This window comes from Neomonachus schauinslandi, chromosome 16 (genome assembly GCF_002201575.2).
Source record: "Neomonachus schauinslandi chromosome 16, ASM220157v2, whole genome shotgun sequence".
Lineage (NCBI taxonomy): Eukaryota > Metazoa > Chordata > Mammalia > Carnivora > Phocidae > Neomonachus > Neomonachus schauinslandi.
The window spans coordinates 6,989,723-7,012,375 of record NC_058418.1 but is presented as its reverse complement, the minus strand read 5'-3'; the positions used below and the strand labels follow the sequence as shown (position 1 = coordinate 7,012,375).

Genomic DNA, 22,653 nt, shown 5'->3' with positions numbered 1-22,653 from the left:
GTCCCAGCTCAATCCTGACTCCTCCCCCGCCTCCCCTTCTTGGGGCCCCAGTGCAGATGCAGGAAGTACTGCTTGAGGCTCAGCTTCCTCTCCGGGTGTTTTGGCACAGCCCAGCCACCCCCCTCACTCCCAGGGACCTTCCCACTTGGGGCACTGCAGCACTTTCACTTCCCTCAGGTGCCCAACCCCTGCCCCAGCATATGGGAGCACCGCGGTCTACACTTGTTGCCAAGAACAGGATGCAGACTCTGAGAGAGGGGCCGTGACAAGGTGTATGTGGGGGGGGGGGGGGGGGAAGAAGCAGGGAAAGGGCTGGCATGCAGAGAGAAGGGGCCGGAAACCCAGAGGGGGGGGAGATAAATGCGGGGGGCGGGGGGGGCAGGCAGGGATGGACAGAGACCCAGAGAGAAGGGAACAGAGACCCAGAAAAGGGAGGACGAGAGACTGAGGCAGGGGACAGAGAGGGATGCAGAGATGGCAGAGCTTAGCAGGCAGTGAGGTCAGAGTGTCTGTGAGGTCGGCTGCTGTCCAGGGTTGGCCTGGGGAAGCGGGGACAGAGAGGGATGCAGAGATGGCAGAGCTTAGCAGGCAGTGAGGTCAGAGTGTCTGTGAAGTCGGCTGCTGTCCAGGGTTGGCCTGGGGTCCTGGTGCCCAGAGTAAGGGGTACAAGGAGCTCAAGAGTCCCTGTGGGAGTCCCATAAGGAGCCATGGAGACCTGGGAGGGACTACCCAGCGTGTCCTTGGTGCCCACAAACTCCAAGGCCCCTCAGGTACTGGTGTGTGTCCCAGTGGGGCAGGTGAGGGAGGCGGGGGGGTGGGCAGAGACAGACAAGAAAGCCACCTCGCCTGTAGAGGGAGGGGGTGGGGCTCCACCCCGGGGACTTCCTCTTTCTCTGCGTTCTTCCTTTCTCCCTCTCCATCTCTCACGGCCTCTGTCTTTCTGCCTGTCTCCTCCGGGGCCAGCACCTCTTCTGTTCTGTCCCTCCCACGGCTGCCCACCCCTCTAGGCGAAGATGTCGGCCCAGGACAGCTGCCTCAGCCTCATCAAGTACCTCCTCTTCGTTTTCAACCTCTTCTTCTTCGTGAGTTGCCACATGGCTGCCCAGCCCAGGCCCAGGCCCCCGCCCCTGCTGCAGCCACCTGACCTGATATATACCACCGCTACCACCCCACCCCACCCCGCCTTTGCCCACCACCACGTTCCCATCTCCTCTCGCCAGGTCCTAGGCAGCCTTATCTTCTGCTTTGGCATCTGGATACTCATTGACAAGACCAGCTTCGTGTCCTTTGTAGGTGAGGGGGCCGGGGCCATTGGGGAGGGCCTCCTGGAGCAAGTGTGACCTGGCCTTCCCCTGTGTGACATCCTGGGATCTCCACCGTCCCAGGCTCTGCTTCACAGCCTGCCACTGCTCTTAGCCTTGGGGTCTTCCTCTGGCGAATGAGTTGTGCATACGAACGATAATAAAAATGGTAATAGCCATTTCTCAGGCACTTCCTATGCGGTATAGCTCATGCAGATGCTTATCAGATCCTCCCACAAACTTTCCCCTCTCTGGAGGTTCAGAGAGGGGATGTCACTTACTGGAGGTCACACAGCAAGGAAGTAGAAGAGCAGATAGAACACTAATGATAGTAGGAAAGTAATAATGGACTAATAGTCGAGATCCTAATGGTTCATATTTAATAAGTGTTTGTCCTGTATTGAGGACTGCGTTGAACACATGCCTCCCATGTGTCCCTTAAAATAATCCGAGGGAGTAGATATCATCCTCCCCTAGCCCTCAGGGAGGTTTTAGTGACTGATCCAATGCCACAACCAAGTGATGGGACTGAAACTATTGGGGGTGAGGAGGAGAAGGAGGAGGAGAGACTGAGAGCAAGAGAGAGAAACCGTGACCAGGGAGAAAGGGGGACAGAGATCCAGAGAGAAGACAGAGACCTAGAGAGACTCAGAAGGGACAGAGTCCCAGACGGAGGGAGAGAGAGAATCCCAGAAGGAGAGAAACAGAGACTCAACATGTGGCAGGGACAGACACCCAGAGAAAGAGGCCCCCCAGAATATGCTCCCCAGTTGAGTGGCTGTGGGGGTGGGGAGTAGGGCTCCCTGGAGCTGTGTGCATGAGCCCAATGTCACTGCCTCTCACCTCCCCCAGGCTTGTCCTTCGTGCCCCTGCAGATCTGGTCCAAAGCCCTGGCCACCTCAGGAATTCTCACCATGGGCCTTGCCCTCCTGGGCTGTGTGGGGGCCCTGAAGGAGCTCCGCTGCCTCCTGGGCCTGGTGAGTGCCCTGCCCATATCCCCCCTCCAATAGAGCCCTGGCAGCTCTGCATCCTGGGAGGGGACTCAGTCTGAACTCTCCACTCTGCCCCCCAGTATTTTGGGATACTGCTGCTCCTGTTTGCCACGCAGATCACCCTGGGAATCCTCATCTCCACTCAGCGGATGCGGGTGAGCTTGGCTTCCCCTCCCCATACTCCCCCCCCCCCCCCCCCGCCAAATGTATGGGGCGGTGGAGGGGGGAAAAACAAAAGCAGACACGGGCTGACATGGACAAAGGGAAAAAACAGTGACAGGCAGAGGAAGACAGAGTCAGAGACCCAGAGACAGACACACAGGAAGATAGAGACAAGGAGAGTCAAAGGAAGATCACGACACGGACGAAGACATAGTAAGAGATACAGATCCAAAGGTAGACAGAAAACAGGCGGAGAAACAGGAGAGACAGAGACCTAATGAGAGAGCGTGGGAGATAGCGGGGGAACAGAAAGACAGACCATAGAAACATGCAGAGATTTTGAGGAACAGAGACATAGCCATTCAGTGAGAAATTGAGACCGACTTCAAGTCGCTCGGGGGACCCCTTGGGACTGAGAAAGCCCGGGAGTGGCTGGACTGGGTAGGGGCAAAGTGGGGGGGGGGGAAGCGGGTGGGCATCCAGCCTCATCCTCCGTCTCTTAGCTGGAACGGAGGGTGAAGGACATCGTGATGGAGACAATCCAAAACTACCGCTCGCGTCCGGAGGAGTCGGTGGCGGAGGAGAGTTGGGACTACGTGCAGTTCCAGGTGCGTGAGGCCCCCACCCACGCGGACGCGTATCCCTCCCTCTAGCTCAGGGACTCTGACGAAGCCGGGGCCCGCAGCTCCGGGACCGCAAGGTAACCCTACCCCACCCACCCCACCTCCTGCCAGCCCAACGTGGCCCCGCCCCCAGAAGATAACGTAACCGACTCCAACGTGGGCTTTTCCCCCCAGCTCCCAGAGACCCTGGAGAGGCTCCGCTTTCTGCCCCGACAAGACTTCGCCCTCAGCCCCAAGGCCCTAGCGTAACCCCACTCCCTAATCCTTAGTGACTGTGGCCCTCACGGAACCCGACCCACGTGAGACTCCATTCCCTGGTCATTCACATGGCCCTGCCCCTCCCATCCACCTGTCCCCTACCTGAGGCTGAATTGCACTGCCCACCCAATCTTCGGTGCGCAGAGCGATTCTGCAGCTCCTCCCACAGCCCCAGGTGGCCCGTGATTCATCTCTCCCAACCCCATGTTCCCCTAATGTCCCCAAGCCTAGCCCGCCGTCCCCCACCCTGCACCCACTATTTAGCCCTCTGCTCCCCAACACGACCTCATACACATCACCCAGTCCCCTGAACCCCCAAATCATCTTGAATCCCTCCAGTCCCCGTCCCTCTGACTCTTGTCCCTCTTCCAGCTGCGCTGCTGCGGCTGGAACTCTCCTCGGGACTGGTTCAATATCCCCAGCCTCATCAGCAACGAGTCGGAGGTGCATCGCGTGCCCTGCTCCTGCTATAATTCATCAGCGACCAATGACTCCGCAGTCTTCGATAAGCTCTCCTTCACCCAGTTCAGCCGGCTCGGACCAGTGGCGCGGCCCCGGCACAGTACAGACCTTTGCGTGGTTCCTGCAAACAGCAATATCTACAGCGAGGTGGGGACGGTTTGGAGCCGGCTAGAAAGGGGAGGGCCCTGTGAGGGATTAGGGCAGCGGGAGGGGCTTGCTCCCCAGGAGGCGGAGCCGCAGGACTTGGGGAGGGTCTGCAGGGTGGGGCTACGAGAAAGCGGTACATCAGGAGGGGTGGGGCCCCCTAGAAGGGGCGTGGTCCGCAGGGGCGGGGCCTAAAAGTCCTGACTGAAAGGACGCTGGGACCGCGCGAAGTGGAGAGACTGTAGAGAACCCTACTAACTAGGGATGCGGGGCGGTGCCTGAAGGAGGGGTGAGGGCTGGGCTGAGGAGAACAGTGGGCACGGGCTTGAGGGCGAATCCCAGAAAGAACCCTACTTTTAACCTTTCCCGACATTCCCAGGGCTGCGCGCGGAGCCTCCAAAAGTGGTTGCACAACAACCTCATCTCCATAGTGGGCATTTGTCTGGGCGTCGGTCTGCTTGAGGTAATCTGGATCCGTCCCCACTCGCGATTGGCCGTACAGTCCGTAGACGGCCCCGCCCCAAGCTGCGCGTCCTCCCATTTTCTGGGAAAGGTGCATGCGTGCTAGAGCGTCAGCCAATCCAGGCTCTCCTGCCTCTCCACTTGGCACGAGGGAGACCCACCCTCTGCGAGCCCTGATTGGTTGCAGGCAGGAAGCAGGCGTTCCCTCCCGCTCTCGCGAAGTTCCCATTGGTCCTCCTTGGCGTTCCAGCCCCCTGCTCTTAGCCGCAATATCCCTCCCCTTTCCCCGCAGGTGAGTGTAGCGGGGCTGAGCCTGCTACTACTGCGCTGGGCGCTCCGCCGGGAACGCCAGCTGCAGGTGCCGGGCGCCTGTGATTCGAGCCCCGGGCCTGGCCCGAGTGCTGATGGCGGCGGCGGGCGCTGTGGTGTACTGAGCAGCAGCGGGCGTAGCGGCGGTCTGTGGGGTGGCTGGGGCATGGCGGATGCCTGTCCCAACTGGGGGGACAAGTCCCCACAGGGCAAGCTGCCCATGGCCCTGGGGCCCTGGCCGCTTTGGGATCAAGACGAGGAACAACCTGAGACCGGGAGCGCGGGCGAGGAGGTGGAGGTCGAGGTGGAATTAGCGGCCGAGGCAGAGAGGGAGACCGATGAGCCTCCGGAATAAAGTACCCTGGGCTAGCTCTGGATCTCACTCCTTCCCAGACTCTAAACCTGCGCTAGACGCAGCTGGATACCCCTACCCCACCCTATTCCCCTTCTTTCCATCTTCCCTCCTCCCCCCGCATCTTTGGTAACTTACCCCAAGCCCCCAAATTCCCATCCCTGACCCCATCTTTCTCAACCTGGCGGAGCTCCCCCTCTAGCCCCCACCGTTCTCCGCCGCTCCCATGATCCCATCCCACCCAAATCTCCGCGCTTCATTTTCTTCCCCTGGCGCAACCCTTTTTTTCTCCCTCGGAACCCCCACCATCCCGACCCCAATCCTCCTAGCCGGCATCCCATGGACCTCTCTAACCAGGTCTCCTTTCTCTATAGCTCAGCTTCATGACGCTCTCGATATTCCTGTGCAGAAACCTGGATCAAGTCTACGACCGGCTCGCTCGGTACCGCTAGGCCCCCGTCCCTTCCCAAAGCCCCGCCCCATCCCCTTCAAGTGCCCTAGGGGCTTCCCTGTGGTCTGTAAATATTTGTTCAATCCCCAGTTCGCCCCAACCATTGAGTCCTCCACCTCCTCATTTCCCCGGGGGACCCAGATGTCTGCCTGCCCAGCTGCTGTCACTTCTCCCGCGGGACCTGGGGCTTCCGGCCACCAACTTCCTGCCCCCAAAGATACCTCGTTTCCTTGCCTCATCTTTCGGCTTACCACCTCCCACAGGATTATTTTCGCCCAAACCCCAAATAAATCCCCTGCGTTTTGGTAAAATAGTTTTATCCTCTGTCAAAACACAAACCAACACACTTTGCCAGTGAGGGGAGGCAACACAGTATATAGCTCACGTCTTATTGAGAAGAGAGGATGAAATTTAAAAGCCTCACCCCACAGCTTGCCCAGCTGAGAAAAAGTCACGACCCTAATACCCATTTATAAATATCTCTTGTTATATTAAAAAAAATATTTCCAGGGCCCACCTGGCTCTGCTCCTGCACAAAGGGTTAACCTTCAATATTTGATCTCAAGGTCACAGGGTTGGGGGTGGTAAAGAGAGGCAGACTGGGAAGGGCGGGTGTTGAAAAACAGAGAGACAAACCAGCATACTTTCTAAGGCCATCCAAAACATCCAGAACCAAGTTGGGGGAGGGCGCCTGTTAGAGACTGAGAAACCAGTGCTGTACCTCGCGGCTGTCTCACTCCTGTCCCCAGTCCCTGATGCTCTGGAGTGATCTGTCCTTTCAGCTACCACTGTGAGGTCCCGGTATCAGGACCCATCTTTTCAACTCACCACCCAGCTTTTAAGGTCCTCTAACACGGAGCAGCCCCCTCCCCAAATGAGCATGAAGAAAGCTGGAGGTACTTCCTGGGAGGAGGGTATTCCGGGGGGTGAGCCACTTTTGGGGCCCCCTTTCAGTCCCTGACCAGGCGATAAATGTGGTGCTGGGCCCCCCGCTCACTGGTGGAGACCTCAAAGACGTAGGCAGTGCAGAGCAGCAGCTCCTGGGTGTCTCTGTTTGTCACCACCTGCCAACGAGGCCAAGAGAAAGGGTTTATGCAAAAAAGGAAGAGCAAGGACCACTGTGTCCTCCCCGAGGTACCATGGGATACCTAGGAAAGAGGTCCCCATCATATCACATTCCCTAGGTAGAGGGGATGCCTGACATGTCCGGTTCCCCATCTGAGCGTTGGCAGTGAGGGGCCTCACATCAGATGGCATATCAAAGTTAACCAAAGTAGGGGCGCCTGGGTGACTCAGTCAGTTAAGCGTCCAACTCTTGGTTTCGGCTCAGGTCATGATCTCATGGTCATGAGATCAAGCCCCACATTGGGCTCTGTGCTCAGTGCGGAGTCTACTTCAGATTCTCTCTCCCTTTCCCTCTCCCTTCAGCTCTCTCAAATAAAATCTATGAAGTTAACCAAAGTTAAAGGGGATCCCACCATATCATGTTCCCTGGGCTAAGGTTAGGTTCCCTATGAAGGGGGGGGTCCCCTAAACTGAGGATCCACCATGGGATGTCCTCCAAGTCAGTTTCCCCAGTGACAGGGGGATGCCCCTAAATGAGAGTGCTGTGGAGTCCCCACCACATCAGTTTCCTGGGTAAAGGGGTCCCCTAAGCAAAGGCTCAGCTGTGGGCTCCCCCCGGTCAGTCCCCCAGGTGAAAGGGTCCCCGGGCTGAGGGGCTGTTGTGGGCACTCCCCACATCAGCTGCCCTGCTCGGCCCAGCCCCCATGCCTCACCTGGAGGATGGTGAAGTTCTCCAGGACGCTGTTCATCATATAGCGCTCGGGCAGCTGTCGCAGTTTGTGCAAGAAATTCACCAGGTACTCACACATGGGTGAGCGCAGCAGGCGGTACACAAACCTCCCATCCTCCAGCTGGGCACGCTCCGTCTGAACCGGGATGGGGGCGCAGAGTGGGGAGGACAGTGACCGAGAGACAGGGGTCACCCCAGGCACTGTGTGCATCCCCGATGCCACGCCCACTCCCCACTGCCATCCTTCCCCCATCGCCCCATCCTTGGGACCTGGACCCATGGGTATCCAACTTGGGATCCCTGAGCCTGCAAACCAGGAAGCCCTCCAGCCTCTCAAAACTGTGCTCTGGACCCCCCTCCACTAGGTCTCCGAACTCTGACTTCTGAGTTCAAGACCCCTCAGGCCCTCAGCAATCCCTAAGTGTGACCCCTAAACCTCCTTGCCCTGCAGATTCCTCCATATCTTAGTGACTGTAATCTTAGTGACTGTAAATCTCTGTACCACACATTACCTTTGAACCCTCAAAATAACCCCTACATGTGACTTGGGAACACAATATCAGCTCTAAGCCCATGTATTAATGAAATCCCCAAAGAGGACGGGATACTCCCCACCCCACCACACAGACACCCAAGTGCAGGGGCTGTTGTGGCTTTGGTCTCTTTAGTCTGCACCCCCAAAGTGGCAGGTGGCTGGGCGCTCACCTGCCCGGAGCTCCACCCCTCCAGCCTCACCTCCACCTTCTCCACCACCTGCTTGCCAAAGGAGCAGACCTTGGAGGAACAGGTGAGGGTCATGTGCTCCAGGCTCTCGTACTGGCTGCTCACTCCGTAGAAGCCACCGCTGCTGCCACCAGTCCCTACCTCCTCGCCACTTGGGCCCCAGTTCAAGTCCGCCTGGAGGATAGGGACGCACAGGTAGGTTCCTTATAAATGGTAGGGACTCTCCTCAAGTGGGAACTCTGCGCCATGGCCTGGTTTCCCCCATAGCCCCAAAGTCCCTCCCAGGTCCTTCAGTCCCCCATAGCCCATGCAGTTGCCTACCTCTCCTCCTCTGTATTCAAAGCCCCATGTCTCCACGGGCCTGTTTCTGGAAAACACCCCCTCCTATTGGTACTGGAGAAGGCTGGCTCCCTAAAATGGTCCTGACCCTCTCTCCCCAGTCACAGTGCCCCCCCCTCCACCCAACAATTCAACTTTCTTCTCCTGAAGCCCCCAACTCGGGAGTTCAGCCCCTTCCGAGGCCCTGGTTACTAAGAAGGCAGTTTACTCCCTAGCAACCAGAGACTCCGCCCCCCTCCCCCAGGCCTTCAGGACCCTGGTTGCTAAGGCAAGTGGCTACTCCCTAGCAAAGGGGCCTGCAGGGGCCTGGGGAAACCTGACTCCTCTCCAGAACATTCTCCCCAGCCCTTTCAGCCAGTCCTTGGAGGTCAGACCCCTCTAAGACCCCAGTGGCCAAGTGGGCAGACAGTCCATTAGGCCAAGTGGAACCTAACAAAGCCTAAGACCTCATCACACTTGCGGTCTGAGCCCCTTGGTCACCTTTTCGGGAAGCCTACCTCTCTCTCTTCCTAACTTTAGTTGCTAACTCGACCAGGTCACTCTCTGAGATCGTTTAATCTCCTCAGAGGCCTGACGCCGTGCATCACCCTGGCAATGGCCACTCCCAGCCTCCGCAGCCACACCCCTGCATCCCTTCAGAGGCTGGGCTTTCTAGTTGTTCTCCAGACAGACCTGGTGAGGCCTGTCTTAAGTCCCAACGATGCCTAAGATCTCAGCGGCACATCCGCAGAGCCATCTTGGGCCCCCACACACTAGAACAACTTATAACCATGGTTGCTACAGGCCCAGCTGAGCCAGTAAACTTCAAGCCCTCAGCCCGCTTCCTTCTTAGACACTAGATCATGCCACAGCTCTGGTTAACAAGCGTTAACAGCCCCCTGAACATTCATAACATTTACTGGATCCCTACAGCATCAGCCACTGTAGTGGATACCAAACCGAATGGGCCTAAGAAAGACCCAAGAAGGACCCTCTTGTTCACAATTATATACATAGCACTTGGCATAGAGCCGGTATACAGTAAGTGCTCAATAAGTGATTGTTTAATAAATAAATGCTTTCACAAAGTCCCTCCCAGGTCCTTCAGTCACTTTTTTAAGGCCAGACATTCTCTAGCAACAGAGCCTGGTGGCACTGTGCTCTCTTCAGAAACCAAACTCTATGCCTCTATTTGCTAAGGGACGGGAGCCATCCCTTAGCAACAAGGCTTCACGTGGCCAGGTGGGGCGCAGGGAAGTCTGAAGGGTTGCAAGCCAATCCCCAAGGCCACGTCAGTCACGCAACTGGTTGTGGCAAAGTCTAGTGTGATCTGGGGAGGTCCAAGTCCTATCCATCCCGCCCTGGGGGTAAAACTCCTCGGTGTTCCTTGTTACAAAGCGGGCTGACACTCTGAGCTTGTCTCCCTTAGAGCCAGAGGCCTTAGATGGGAGACCACGTGATTTGTGGGCACTTTGTTTTGGTGGCAGAACTCACCCAGAACTTGACCAGGAAGAAGGCGTGAGGGGGCCCGCGATCATACAGCTCCCGAAGGCCACCCTTTTTCTCAGGGAATTTGTCATAGATCTGCCGGACGTCCACACTCTCGAGGGGGGGTGCTCCAGGGCTGGGGCAGTGCTGGCTGATGTGTACGAACAGGTGCCTCTGGTACTGAGAAGGGTGGGCCGTGGGTGAGGAGTGGGATATAGGCTGGACCCCGGGTGCTCACTGCCCCCAGCTCCCACTAGCTGTTTCACACTGTCCACCCAGACACTGGGCCTGACTCCCAAGCACTGTCACCATTCCCTTCTGCCCCACAGCACCTCAGTCCCCAAGTCCTGTCCCCTGCTCTCCATCCCCACAGCCCTGTCCTCTCCACCCTCTCCCCAGCCTCCTCCCTGGCCTTCCAGCCTCCGATCTCCACTCTCCAGGTCATCCCTCACACACCCCCAGAGCTGACCGTGGACCTCCCCTGCTCACAATCCTCCTGTGGCTCCCCAGAGCACCCAGGACAAAACCCACACCCCCTCAACCTGGCCCTATACTGAATAGGTGCTCCTAAATGTTCAGTCGATGGATGGCTGGCTGGCTGGCTGGATGGAATCCACATGGCCCACATCAAGACTCCCTATCTGTCCCCATTCTTACCACTCCTTTCCCATTTTCTCTGTCATTAGAAATCCTCCCTCCATCCTCCAATGCCCAAGTCTATGCAAATCTGCCTCTTCCTTGAAGCCTCACTTGATCACAATCAGATGGGACCTCTCTTTTCTATAGTTCCCCATCACCCTCAGGAGAAAGTCTAGATCCCCCAGCTTGGCAATGCCAGCTTCTCCCGAACTGGCACCTGCCCACCTGCAGCCTCACCAGCTCCCGCACCTTATTTGACTATTTGTTTCCCTGAAAACTTCATGCTGTTTTCTTTTCTTTTTTTTTTTAAAGATTTTATTTATTTATTTGAGAGAGAGAGAATGAGAGACAGAGAGCACGAGAGGGAAGAGGTCAGAGGGAGAAGCAGACACCCTGCTGAGCAGAGAGCCCGATGCGGGACTCGATCCCAGGGTCCTTGGATCGAGTCCTGCTTTGGGCTCCTTGCTCAGCGAGGAGCCTGCCCTTCCCTCTGCCCACACCCCTGCTTGTGCTCTCTGACAAATAAATAAGTAAATCTTAAAAAAAAAAAAAAAAAAAGAATGACTGCTCTGTACACCCACGAAAACTTGAGCTTCCCCTATCCCAGCACATACTCATCGTTCAATAGACATCTATTGAGAGACCTACTGTGTGCAGGCATTATTCTGGGTCCTATGGCTATAAGACAAAGTCCCTGGCCTCATGGAGTCTACTAGCAAAGACAGAAAATTTTAAAAATCAACCCATGGATAAAATAAATTTCAGAGTGACAAATGCTATGAAAAAAATTCCCAGTAAAGAATAGTAAAGCGGTTGAGCATGATGGCAGCTGGTATTTTCCATAAAGTGGTCTGGGGAATACAATCTGAGAAGATAAGCAAAGGCCTGAATGAATGGAGACAGTGGTGGTATCTGGGGAAAACATATTCCAGGTGGCAAGAATAGCAGATGCAAAGGCCCTGAGGCAGGAGTGGGCCTGGTGTGTTTGAGAAAGACCATGGAGGCCAGTGTGACCAGAGCAGAGTGGGCAAGCATATAAGGGCAGGAGGTGAGGGCAGAGCAGGAATTGGGGTCAGATCATGCAGAGCCTTGTGGGAAACTGAAAAGACTTTACCTTTGCTCCAAGTGAGATGAGAGGGTTTCAACTTGGGTTTTATAGGACCACCATACACAGCAATTGGTGTTTATGTGGCTGTGGCAGAGACTGCTAGGTGTTCAGAAACACCCCCCATTCCTTTTCACACAACTAAACTACACTTCCCAGACCCCTTTGCAGTGAGGTGTGGCCACATGACTAAATTCTGGCCAATGGGATGTGAGCAGAACCTGATAGTTGTCACTTCCAAGACAGACCCCCGTAAAAACTCCTGCACAATTCTTGAGTCTCTCCCTTCCACCATCTGCTGGCCAGATGCAGGGAATCCAGCAGCAGATTCTGAAGCCCTAGAAAACGTCAGAACCACAAAATGGAAGGAGCCTGAATTCTCTGAATCACTGTGTGTAAAGCTCCTAACTGAACAGCTACACTGAAATGTTACATGAGTGAGAAACTGGTGTTATGTTCATTCCCTGAAGGTTAAGGCTATTTCTGCTAACAGTCAGCCCACCATGACTAATATGGCATCTGTCTCCGTCCAGGCCCAGGAAAAGCACAAGTCTAGAAACAAGATCTGTTTTCCAGGTTCCCAGTCTCCACCACAAAGCCTGGCACACAGTAGGCCCTCAAAAATATTTGCTGAATGAACAAGCAATGACCTGGAGAGTTTCTCTGACCTTCCCAACCGTGACCCCACGACCATCCAGTTCCTCCATGCTAGCAGTTCTCAAAGTGTGGTCCCCAGGCCAGCAGCATCAACATCGCCTGGGAGAATGTTAGAAATGCAAATTCTCAAGCCCCACACCAGACCTACTGAATCAGAATCTGAAGGTGGGGCCCAGCAATCTATGTTTCAACAAGCCCTCCATGTTATTTTGATACATGCTAAAGTTTGAGAACCACTGGTTTATCCTTTCCCTTCCTATCACCCTCTACATTCCAACCCCCTGCCCCCGCTCCCGGCCAGTGACTATTCTAAAATTGCACTCACAGAATCAACGGCATCGGGTGGTTCCACAAAGGCTGAGAACTCCACCAGCTGCAACCGGGCAGTGCCCAGGGCCCGAGCCTGCCAGGCTGGGGGTGATGGGGCAGGTGGGGGCAGGGCAGGGGGTGACAGGGCTTGGGGGGGCTCGTACCCTAGAGAGAGGAAAAAAAGAACAATAAAAATGGCTAACATGTATTAAATACATCAAGCACTCTTCTCTCTTGCCTACCTCCGCTTAGAAGCTAAAAAAGCTAAATACTCACTTTCCCAGCCTCCCTTGCAACTAGAGATGGCCATGTGACACAGTCCTGGCCAATGAGACGTTAGGGGAAATCTGCTGAGGGGCTTCTGAGAAGGAGTTTCTTCCTGAATGAAAAAGACAGAACTTTGGGAGGAGAAAGCTTTTGGCCCTGGCCAAGTCCTGCTTGAGACATGATGCCTGGAATCACAACAGCCATCTTGGGACAGTAAGAGGCCAAGGGACCTATAGAGATGCCAGTCCTCATACTGCTGAGCTGCTGAGTCAGCATAAGAGCACCCCATCTCCAGACTTTTTGTTATGTGAAATCATTAAAGCCTTTATTATTTAAGGCACTATTAATTTGGGCATTCTGTTATTTGCAGCCAAAAGCATTACGAATTGATGAATCTGTGGAACCTGAGAGTTCTCTTTCACCAGTATGAGTTCTTAGGACCACATCAGCATGGACTTCTGGAAGCCATCTTTGCTGCCAGGTGGGAATGAAGCCACCACACACCACAGGGGAAAGCAGAACCAAGCAAAGCTGATACTACCATTTGAGCCCCTGGATCCAGCTGTGCCTGAAGCCGTCAAGTCACCCCTGAAATATCAGTTACCTAAACCAATAAATTCCTTTTTTTTTTAGCTTGATTTAAGCAAATCATTGAGCTTGATTTCAGTTTCTGCCACTTGCATCTGAAAGAATCTTCATATGGACCTTCCCAGTGTCCTCGAGGCTAGCACGTGGCAGAACACAAACCCAGTGTGTCTGAATTCAAAGGCCATGATCTTAACCACTACAAATTCTATCACTCATCTTTCCATACCCCCTACAAGCCTTGCCTCAGATCTGGACCTCTGTAGAAATGTGTGCCCTGATCAGTGGAAGGTGAAGGAAAGGCAGTTGGGGTTGAGGAGAGAGGGGAGACAAGAAAATACAGAGTAGACTCTTACCTGGGAGGTCAGTAGATGGGGGGGTCAGTGACAAGGAGAACGGTGTCTGCGAGAATGGCTTCACACTGAGGGAGAAAGGAAGCTGGGGGTCAGCAAGGTAGAAAGGTAACTGTACCAGCTAAGGTTTACCAGGGGCCACCACAAGCCAGACCCTTTGCTAGCTAGCATGTAACGTGCAAAAGTTCACTGAATCCTCACAGCCTGGGAGGTTAGGTGCAATTACTGCTCTTCCCATTTTGCGTAGGAGGAAACTGAGGCACACACAGTCACAAAGCTGGGGCACAGTGGAGCCTGGGCTCAAATCCAAGTCAGTCCCAACTACGAAGCCTGTGGTCTTGATGATATTTTGGTGCCTCTCACAAAATGGCAGAAAGAGAAGAGAAACAGGATCTCAGGAGGTGGGGAAAAAAAACACAAAAGAATAGGCAACGTGGGGAAAGAGGAGGATGAAGGGTCAGGAGGGTAGGAGAAAATGACCAAGGGTCAGGGGATGGGACATCGATCCGAAGTTCGGGGTGGGGAAGCAGCACAACAAAATCTAAATGTCCAATTTAGATTCTGTCCAATGCAACTTCCTGCCATGATGGACATGTTCCATACCTGCACTGTCCAGTATGGTAGCCACTAGCCACATGTTGCTACTGAGCATATGACACGTGACTACTGAGCACGAATGTGACTAGAGTGCCTAAGGGACTGAATTTTTAATCTTTTTTGAAAAGATTTTATTTATTTATTTGACAGAGAGAGGGATAGCGAGGGCAGGAACAGAAGCAGGGGGAGTGGGAGAGGGAGAAGCAGGCTTCCCACGGAGCAGGGAGCCCGATGCGGGGCTCGATCCCAGGACCCTGGGACCATGACCTGAGCCAAAGGCAGATGCTTAACGACTGAGCCACCCAGGCGCCCCTGAATTTTTAATTTTAATCGACTTAAAATTCAGTAACTGTACGTGGCTAGTGACTGCGGTATCAGACAGCACAGCTCTAGAGGCCAATTACCCATGGGTAGCCGAGGGGATGATTGAGACTGAAAGGTCAGAGGCCACAGAGAAAACACTTGGGGTCAGAGGTCAGGAAGAGGTCAAGAGTCAAAAGACCAGGGGCACCTGGCTGGCTCGGTCCATACAGCACGAGACTCTGGATCTCAGGTTTGTGGGTTCGAGCCCCATGTACGGTGTAGAGATTACTAAAAATAAAATCTTGGGGCGCCCCAATAAAATCTTTTTTAAAAATTAAAAAAATTAAATCTTAAAAAAATAATAATAATAAAATAAAATCTTAAGGGGTGCCTGGGTGGCTCAGTAAGTTAAGCGTCTGACTCTTGATTTCGGCTCAAGTCGTGATTTCATGGGTCAAAGGATGGATCCCTACACTGGGCTCCCTGCTCAGCGGGAGTCTGCCTGAGATTCTCTCTCTCTCTCTCAAATAAATAAATAAAAATAAGATAAAACAAAATAAAATATTTAAAAATAAATAAATAAAATCTTTTAAAAAATGAAAATTAAAAATATTAAAAAAAACAAAAAGAGTCAAAAGACCAGAATCAGAAAGACACAAACTCCAGGGACCTTCAGACCTCCACTCCCAGGGGCCTTGCCCTAGTACTCGGCATCCCAATTCTGAAATCTAAACTCCAGTACCCTACCCACTGACTTAATCTCTTGTCATCAGGGCTGCTGGCCAAACACCACCTCCTCAGAGAGGCCTTTCTTGATCACTATGTAAATAGGGCACATACACCTTATTTTATTTCCCACATTTATTCCTTTCGTGTGAATGTTTATTTGTTTACATGTTTATTGTCGGTCTCCTCCCCGCTCCAAATGGGGGGATCCATGAAGGAAGGGATCCCGTCTAACTTGTTTAATGCTGTGTCCCAATCTAATGAGAGTACCGGGCACTTAATAGGTGCTCAATAAACATTCGACTGACTGGCCAGTGGCTGAATACCTTCTCTCATTTCCTGGAGCTCACCAAATCTTCCTACCTCAGCGCCTTGGCACATGCTGTTTTCACTGCCTAAAATATTCCCAAACCCCATTCTTCGCCTGGCCAAGTCCTACTCTGCCTTCAAGGTTACCTCCTCACAGAAACCCCCAGAACTCTCTCCCTCAACCCAGAACCTGGTGCAGTTCTTCACAGCACATCACATACTCTTCAGTTTCGTGTTTAGGCAGGTGATGATTTAATTAACATCCGTCTCCCCCATTTGACTATCAGCTCCCCTAAAGGTGGACCCCAGTGCCACTGACCCACCCCTCCTTCCAGTTCAGCCCCCTCCCTGCAAACCTGCAGGGACTTGTTCTGACCCTTTCCTGGGTCCTAGTACCTCACCAGGGAAATTTCTTCTCTCCCTGGAGCCTGGATCCCACAGCATGTCACTTCCCTCCTTCTCTGGCAACACCCTCAACACCACTCCTCACAGCCCTGCGGCCACATTGCCCTCCCAACACCCCGCCTGGATCCACTGGCTGCTCTCTGGGCTGAAAACTGCCCTTCCCATGAGTCTCTGGGGCTTGTTTCTATTCTTCCAGGCAACAAACACATTCTGTCACCCTCAGGGCTCTCTCAGGGCTAAAATGGACGTTCCCATGTACCTCGGGGACCCATTTCCTTCCTTTGACTCTGAGAGAAGACACCTGCTCTCCCCTCAGGCCCAAGAACACCTCTGCGGGAGGAGAACACACCTTCCCATGAGCCTCTGGGGCCTGGCCAATCTCACTGGGATGCCATTATCCCCACGGACGTCCTCCCGGCCCTGCACATTCATCCAGTCCCACACTGGGTTCCTTTCTTCCCCAAACCTGCTCCTCCCCCAGGTCACCCATCTCCGACTGCCACCAACCCCAGTCACCACCTGACCCTGGGCACTGTCCCTGCCTCCCCACTCCTTCTCAGTCCATGAGGCCCCTCCTCCGGACTCTCGCTTCGCTGCCCCCCCTCCCCCCCAGTATCCCAGGTCAGGCCACGTCCTCCGCTCCAGACCCTCACCCCAGCCTCCTCTCTGGGATTCAAATCCAGAGAGCTGGGTGCAGAAGCAGGGTAAGAAAGGTCTATGTAGACAGAATGGGGGGAGTGGGGGTGCTGAGCCAAAACAGAAAGTACTCACTCTGGAACATTCCAGGGGGGACCAGAGCCCCCTGACCAAAACTGGAAAAGCTCAGAAGCCTGAAAAAGAGACAAAGAAGGGGGGGGCAGGGGTCAGTCAGTCAGTCAGTGCCCTGTCGAAACCAGAGCCCCCCCTTTCCAGTTCTGAGCCCCACAATCCCTCAGCCACCTGAGGACCAGCAGGGCCCAGTTTGGCCTGCAGGGAAGGTGCTGAGATGAGCTGGGCTGAGGACATGGTGGCCATGGTCTGGAAAGCCTTGTCCTTGGAAACCTGGTCCTGGAGGAGAAGTTGAGGTCCATGTTAATGGGGAATCCCAGTCGACACAGCAGGGGTGGCTCAATGCCAGGGAGGGCAAGCATGGGGAGATGCGGAGCTGGGGAGTCAAGGCAAAGGTTTGGGGGAGGGCACAAATCCTTCTTCCTACAGCCCCCTGCCCCTCCTGGCCCCCTCAGGAATGCTGGGGTAAAGCAGCGGGTGGGAGGATGGGCAGGGGGACTTACCACATTCAAGGCCTGCCCGTGGGGGTGGGGGAGGGTGCCAAAGGAAGAAAGAAAACATGACTTAGGAAGTGAGGCCTGGATTCTCACCTTCCTGCTCTCCCTACCCCTACAGTTCCACCACCCTGAGCTGAAAAATGGGAGGAAGGGGGAGCAAGGATGAATATGGAACAGGAAGTAGAGGGGCCCAGGCCTAGAGGGAAAAAGGGGTTCTTATACCCAGCATAAAAGACAGTACACAGTATAAGGGTTTCTAGGTCAAAAAAGAGGTGGAAGTGAAGGTTTCCGGATATGCCGACAACAGGAAGTGAGAATTTCAGACCCAGAGGGAATAGGTAGTGAACATTTCCTAGCCCAGACAGGACAGAGATGGGACCATGAGGTCCAGAAAAGACCAGAAGTGAAAGTTTTTTGGACCTGGAGATAAAGCAGATGGAGGCTTCTGGGTACGAAAAAAAAAAAAAAGGAACAGGAAGTGATGGTCCCCAAATCCAAAGGAAGAGGCAGAAAAGACCCTACACCCAGAGGAGAAGAAAATGAGGGTCTCGGGCCAAGAGGGAACCGGAAATCCAGCGGATGAAGAAAAAGGATGTGAAAATTTCCAAACAAAACAAAGATTTCTGGACACGGAAATGACAGGCAGGCCACATGGGGACTAAAAAATGGGAAGATGAACCAGAAAGAGATGAAGAAGAGGTCCTCATAGCACATGAGGGGAAAGAGAGGACACCAGGAGGAGGAGAGGAGAGGAGAGGAGAGGGAGGGAGGGGGATGACAGCAGTGGCCAGAGGAGAGGCCTGACACCCTGTCCTTCTTGCCTGTCTTGAGCTAAATCTCTGTCCCCCTCTCTCTACGAATCTCTTCCTCACCCAGGACCTCTATCCACCCCACTTCCTGGGCCACTCACCCCCCACCTGGGATCTCTACTTCCTCATTCTGTCTACGTCTCCGTTTGACTGTCCCCATCTCTGGTTCTCTGTTACCCACTCTGGGCCTCTCTGTCCCCCTTTCTCTGCATTGCTGTTGACCTCTTCTCTGGGTCTCTGTCTCCCCTCTCTCGCTGGGTCTCTGTCTCCTTCTCCCTGGGTCTCTGTGTCCCTCTCTCTGATCCTCTGTCCCCCACTCTCATGGTCTCTGCCCCCTCTCTCTGGGTGTCTGCCTCGGTCCCTACCTTGAGCTTGGACTGGATTTCCCTTGATTTCCTTCGAGCCAGAACTTGGATGTGACTAGAGACCTGGGGGGAGCGACAGAGAAGCAGACTCAGGCCATGGCCACTTGCCCCTTGAATCCCCTCCCCCTTCCCAACCTCCAGGTGGCCCCCAGAGCTCCCAGAACATGAAAGATGATGAACGCACAGAACATACTAGCTATGTCCGGCACATGCTAACACAGATGTGTCCACAGAGGCTGGTCTCTTCTCACCAGTGCTACTGATCTTCCCCAGACCCAGCAAATCCGGGCCTCCTTTCCCTTCCTCATCTTCTTTCTGGATCTTTTCGGCCTCTCTACCTTAGTCTCTGGTTCTAACACAGCTGCTAAGAGATCCAGACCAAAACAGGCACAGTAGAGAATACTCATAGAGGTGCCAACGAGACAGACGAAAGCACATGAACCAGATCCTCCTTGAACCTGAAGCCGCCCATCTGAGGATGGCCCCTCCCCCAAAGACAAGCCCGCCCCAGAGAGAGGCCCACAAGTCAGTCCTGAGACCTGTTTGCGAGTTCGGGTCTTCCCTGTTCTCAGCTTGATGTAGCGGGCAATCAGCTCATTCCGACCTGAAGAGTCAAAGACGGGACAGAGTTAGACCTTCACGGGACTTCCCAATACACAGGACACCAGGGAAGAAGAGAGAAGCAACAGTCTGCAAGCAAGCTGGGCTGCAGATCATTGCAGCTCTTTGGGAGAGCGGTGGTAACACCGCAGGCTTTGGAGCCTGCCTGGGTTCAAATCCCAGCTCCCCACTGCTGTGACCTTAGGCAAACCACTTAACCCTCCTATGCCTCAGTTTTCTCATCTGTGCAAGTAGCAATGACAGCTCCTATCTGAGTCTTAATCAGTGGGGGCCAGGGCAGAAGAGAGGGGCAGACTCACCATACATCTTGCCTTCATCAGACAGGATGATTTTCCGCCGGCCGCATGGCGGGTAGATGGCCAGGGCCTCCTGGAAGCTCTGCTCGATGTCTGGACTCCACACACCTTCTGCGTCCGGACCCCCATCGCCCCCAGCCCCCTCGCTGCCGCCGGTGCCCTCCTCACTTCCTTCCTCACTTCCTGTCCAGCCACTGCCATCGTCCAGGGGGGCCCCAGCCCGGGGTTCCCCCATCTGGGCCTGGAGGAACATAGAGCTCAGCAAGGTTCCCCACCCCCCCCCCCAGCCGCCCCCCAGAGAAACTTCAGGGCAGTGAGGGCTGGGAGTTCAGATTGCTGGGTCTGAGGGAGGAGAGAGCGAGGGGGCCCGGATTTCTGGGTCTGAGGGAAGCAGGAGGCTGGGGGTCGGGACTCCTAAGTCCTACAGAAGGGGGCTGGATTTTCTGGGGCAGCTGAGGGTAACAGTGTCCTCTGTGTTTCCAGGGGAACTGGGTTGTGGTGCAGTCTTGAAGACCCCAGAGTAATGCCTACGGCGCATGAGGGCCAAACCTTTGGGTATGGATTACTGACTTAAAGAAGACTGGAGTCGGGGCCTAGTTGCAGGGAAGGGGGTTGTGGATGAGATCTTCTCAGTCCCACCCCAAGAACAGGTGCTAGGATGTGAACAGCAGCTGCTAGAAAAGAAGGAGGAGGGGCCCTGGCCCTAGTAAGACTGAAGGGGGGGGCGTCCAGAGAGAGGGGGACAGAGATCCAGGGAGCACAGACAGACTTCCAGAGAGGGGGAAACAGAGATCCAGTGGGGCGGGGGGGGGGGGGGGGGGGAACAGACACCCAGAGAGGGGAGGCAGAGAGACCCAGAGAAAGAGGGGGACAGAGACCCAGAGAGAAGGGGAGAGAGACCCAGAGAGAGAAGGGACAGAGACTCAGGGCAAAAACTCAAGCCCAGACCAGGAAAGACCCACAGAACCACAGACTGGAGGGCAGGGGCGCCCTGCCATCAGGAGAGCCAGAACAAAGGGCCCAGGCGTCCCCTCCCCCAGTTTCCCACAACCCCCATCTGGGGAGGGGCTGGCCGGCAAGGGCGCCTCCCCTCTGGCCCTCGGCCCCGCCCCTTCCCTCCCCTCCCCCTGCGCCGTGGGCTCGGATCCAACTCAAGTTCCCAGTGACTTTCCGGAGGCCAGGAACAGGGGAAAACTTTTTCCAATACAGTCAGATCCCGCCTCCCAGGCGGCTCCACGTCTTCCACAGCTTTCCCAGACCCCAGAGTCCAGGCTCCCATCCCCCTCCTCCCTCGGACCCTGGAGCCCAGGCCGAGACAGACAAAGACCCCAGGCCGAGCCCAGTGGCGCTGAGGCGTTCAGGACCCCCGTAGGCCAAAATCCCAGCCCAGCTCTCCCCATGTGGCCAGACAAAGGGACGGAGGAGCCGGGTAAGAAAGGTCCCCACTAATTTCCCGCCCCAGGCCCCAAACTTCCGAAAAGGCAAGACTGAAGATCCAGAAAGCACCGTAGCCCGCCCTATGCCACCCCGGAGGCCTCCTTTCTCCATTAGGAGGACCAGGCGTCCACAAATGACACACAGAAACCAATTCGGTTAGAAACACGTACAGGATCCTTTCTCACTTCAAACCCACACCGCCGCATACACTCATACCCTCCGGACCCAGCCGCCAAAGTCCCCAGCCCTCACCCACTCCCGAGCGCACAATCCCAAACTCAGACCCATCAACAGACACCCCAACTCCGGCGAAAGTTCCAACACCTCACTAAGACTCGGTCACAAGAGCAAACTCGGGCCCCCGGGCAAAAAGAGGGCGGCAAGCAATTCAGAGACGATCCCACAAACACCTCAACTCACAACACGTAGTTTCCCACCCCAACTCACACACCCCAAAGCTGGATCCCCGACTCCCGCCGGCGCCTTCCTACCTCCCGGCCTGGGGCTGGGGAGCCGCGGGCGGGCGGGGCGCTGCGAGGGAGAAAGTTGCCCGGGAGCTTTGTTTGGGAAAAGTGGGAGGGACCGGAGGGGGGGCGGGCCCGGGCGCCGGACACAGGGAAGGGGGATCCGACCGTGACAGTTTGGAGGATTTTTGCTTTGGCAAAGGTGAAGTCTAGCTTGGGCCTGGTAGGAACTTCAGGATTCAGATGCTTGCAACCCTGGGAGAGGAGAGGGATGGGGGATCCGGACTCCTAGGTCCCAGGGCGGAGATTGATGGGGGCCAAGAAACCTGGGTGTGAAGGAGCTGGGGTCTGGGGCCCTGGACTTTTGACTACCCTCTAATGTGTTTGTATTTGGGGATGTGGGAGTGATAAGAACACAAAAGAATCTTTTCTGTTCAGCCTCAAGTATATTTTTTGAGGATCGGGGTATGTGAGGATGGGTTTTTGATTTCTAAGACAACAGGGTTTCCTGTGACTTTGCCAGAGTTAAGAGGCGGGCAAGAGGACTGGGAATTTATTGGAGATTCACGGGAGAGCAGACTCTTGCAAACACACGCGCCAGTGGACTGGAGGTGGCAGCTATCCCAAGACCGGGAGAGAGCCTCGGTGCCCGAGCGGAGAGGAGCTACGGCCCGGACTCCTGGGTCCCTCAAAGATGAGGTGTCGGATGTTCAAACTCAGGGAAATAGAAGCGCTTGGGGTCCGGACTCTGGGACCCTAAGGCGAAGGGAGCCTGGATTCCGGGCTCCTTGGAAGGTGGAACATAGGACTGGATTTAGGTTTCCGGAGAGGGTGGGGCTTTTTAGTGGAACCGAAGAGGGCTGTTGAATGCAGTAATCGTTTCAAATCCCGAAGAAGACGAGAAAGGACACGGAGAAACTCAGAGATAAATACAAAACTAAGGAGTGGATGACCCAGAATGTTCGGACTCGGGGACTGGGAGCCTAAGAATGGAACTAAAGGGGCTAGCGGCGAGACCCGGGGCACAGAGGAGTGGCCCAGGTGTGGGGGCACGGCTCTAAGCAAGGGGCGTGGCCATCTGCCATTGAAGTGGAGCGCGAGGGCCGAGATCCGAGAACGCAGGCCACACGGGGGATTCAGGGCCGAGGTCAACCGGCAGGGGCGTGGTCAGACTATGGGGGTGTGGTTAACAAATAGGGGCGTGCCTCCGCCCTTAAGGGCGTGACCACCCAATAGCGGGCCCGGCTCGTGGGTGAGGTCAGCAGATGGGGGCGTGGTCAGGTAATAGGGGCGAGGCTAAG

At 55.1% G+C, this 22,653-nt stretch overlaps 2 protein-coding genes across 3 annotated transcripts; one reads left to right on the top strand and one right to left on the bottom strand.

The window, feature by feature from the left end:
- The first annotated feature begins 910 nt into the window (after positions 1–910).
- On the top strand, positions 911–5,821 carry CD37 (CD37 molecule). The gene is made up of 8 exons (XM_021681269.1): positions 911–1,082; positions 1,221–1,293; positions 2,154–2,278; positions 2,374–2,448; positions 2,959–3,063; positions 3,709–3,945; positions 4,322–4,405; positions 5,440–5,821. Exons 1-8 carry the CDS (start codon positions 1,014–1,016, stop codon positions 5,515–5,517), a joined length of 846 nt encoding a protein of 281 aa, XP_021536944.1. The 5' UTR covers positions 911–1,013; the 3' UTR covers positions 5,518–5,821.
- TEAD2 (TEA domain transcription factor 2) lies at positions 5,581–21,399 on the bottom strand. 2 transcript variants are annotated; one of them, XM_021681267.2, is made up of 13 exons: positions 21,380–21,399; positions 19,455–19,692; positions 19,074–19,138; positions 18,535–18,597; positions 17,367–17,378; positions 17,035–17,142; positions 16,867–16,925; positions 13,759–13,823; positions 12,567–12,715; positions 9,847–10,020; positions 8,047–8,208; positions 7,295–7,447; positions 5,581–6,580 (listed from the first exon to the last, which is right to left on the bottom strand). In XM_021681267.2, the coding sequence occupies exons 2-13, from the start codon at positions 19,684–19,686 to the stop codon at positions 6,467–6,469; spliced, it is 1,356 nt and encodes a 451-aa protein (XP_021536942.1). In that variant the 5' UTR covers positions 19,687–19,692; positions 21,380–21,399; the 3' UTR covers positions 5,581–6,466. The 2 variants fall into 2 exon arrangements, with proteins under 2 accessions (XP_021536942.1, XP_021536943.1); XM_021681268.2 differs by lacking the exon at positions 8,047–8,208 and having other exon boundaries at positions 21,380–21,391.
- Positions 21,400–22,653: the final 1,254 nt, after the last annotated feature.